We start from the raw sequence: 1,536 nt of genomic DNA, 5'->3' as shown, positions 1-1,536 counted from the left end.
CCACGTTCCATCCACACTCTGTGGATAAAGTCCCCAGTCCACTACACCCCCAGGACCTAGATATCAGGATTCCCCGCCCCTCTTCCTTCAGACCCGGGAGTCCTGACCCCCAGCCCGCTCTTCCCTCGGACCCGGGAGTCCTGACCCCCAGTCTCCTCCTCCCTCAGCACCAGGAACCCTGACCCCCAGCCTGCTCTGCTCCCAGCCCCAGGAGTCCATCCAGGCCCCTCTACCTATGGCACCTGTTTCTGTACAGTACCTGTGAGGCGCTCAGCTGCGTGGGTCCTCCGCACGCCCCGCCATGAGTGACCACCGAAACAGCCGGCGGAGGACAAGTGAGGAACCAGGGTTCCCGTGCCACCCTCGACCCTCACACCCATCCTGCTTCCGGGGCTGCTGTGGTTGGGGGTTTGTCTGGGGGGCCTGGGGACTTGTGTGTGGTGTGAATCCAGGTCTCTTCTCTGCAGTGAAGGATGATGAGACCTTGGAAATCTCCATCCCCTTTGACCAGGCGCCCCACCTAGACCCGCAGATCTTTTACAGTTTGAGCCCCTCTCGGGGAAACTTCGAGGGTGAGCCCCGGGTGTTTGTGGGGGAGGCAGGAAACCGGAAGCTGCTGAGCAGCAGGCCCTGCTCCTTGGAGCTCTGGCAAGTGACTGGCACCCCCCACTCGTGCCTCCTTAGAATCCCCGGAGGCGGGGTCGCCTGCCCTGGCCCTGATGAATGGCGTCAAGGCCCAGCTGCACATGGCTTTGGAGAGGAATTCCTGGCTGCAGAAACGCATCGAGGACTTGGAAGAGGAGAGGGACTTTTTACGGTGTCAGCTGGACAAATTCATCTCTAGTGCCCGGATAGATTCAGGTGGGAGCTAGGGAGGCCACTGAGATCTGGTCCCCTGCCCTGCCGTGCTGCGCCCCCCCAGGCCCCCAGCTCTTGCCTTCTCAGGAAACCTTTCCATCTCCACACTCAAGGTTCTGCTAATTTCCTGCCCATATTTCAGGCCCCCACCCCCACCCCAGTCAGCTTACCTGCTTGGTACCATTTCCATCTGGTATGCCTCGTGTCCATCTACCACCCGCCAGTCCCTAGAGGCTTTCTGTTGGCTGTGATGCTGAACAAGTTCTAGTGGAACTTTCAGACTAAGACTAGGAAGAAAGGCCTGGTGATCTATACCAGAAAACCAGCCACTGAAAACCCTCTGGAACACAATGGTCAGGTCCCCTTGTGCTTGGGGTCTCCATGAGTTGGGGGGCCAACTCTATGGATGGCAGCTCATGACAGCTATCTTGCTTCCCTCATGAGCTCTCCAGAGTCCCTTGGCATGTTCTCTTAGGAAATCTTGGACCCGAGTTGTCTCCTTGGGTCTCCTGGCCCCCACCCTGGTCCTCCAGCCTACTCCTACCCCACATCTTTCCCATGGGTCTTCAAGGGAGCTATCTGCCCACTCATACGACCTGCTAAAAACACACGTTACTAACTCATGGCGGCTCCATATATGTATGTCAGAATAGGACTTCACTGCGTACGCTTTTCAGT

The 1,536-nt window shown here is 58.0% G+C and overlaps 1 protein-coding gene across 1 annotated transcript in view; it reads left to right on the top strand.

Annotated features, from left to right (window-relative positions):
* Positions 1–301: 301 nt before the first annotated feature.
* The window catches only part of CCDC106 (coiled-coil domain containing 106), a 6,912-nt gene continuing 5,677 nt past the window's right edge, over positions 302–1,536 (top strand). The window contains exons 1-3 of the mRNA XM_006868282.1: positions 302–335; positions 468–572; positions 685–861. Coding sequence (XP_006868344.1) covers positions 302–335; positions 468–572; positions 685–861 — 316 coding nt within the window. The remainder of the gene's footprint in view (positions 336–467; positions 573–684; positions 862–1,536) is intronic.

The sequence above is a fragment of the Chrysochloris asiatica genome, unplaced genomic scaffold, assembly GCF_000296735.1.
Source record: "Chrysochloris asiatica unplaced genomic scaffold, ChrAsi1.0 scaffold00116, whole genome shotgun sequence".
Lineage (NCBI taxonomy): Eukaryota > Metazoa > Chordata > Mammalia > Afrosoricida > Chrysochloridae > Chrysochloris > Chrysochloris asiatica.
This window is presented reverse-complemented; position numbering and strand designations above follow the sequence as displayed.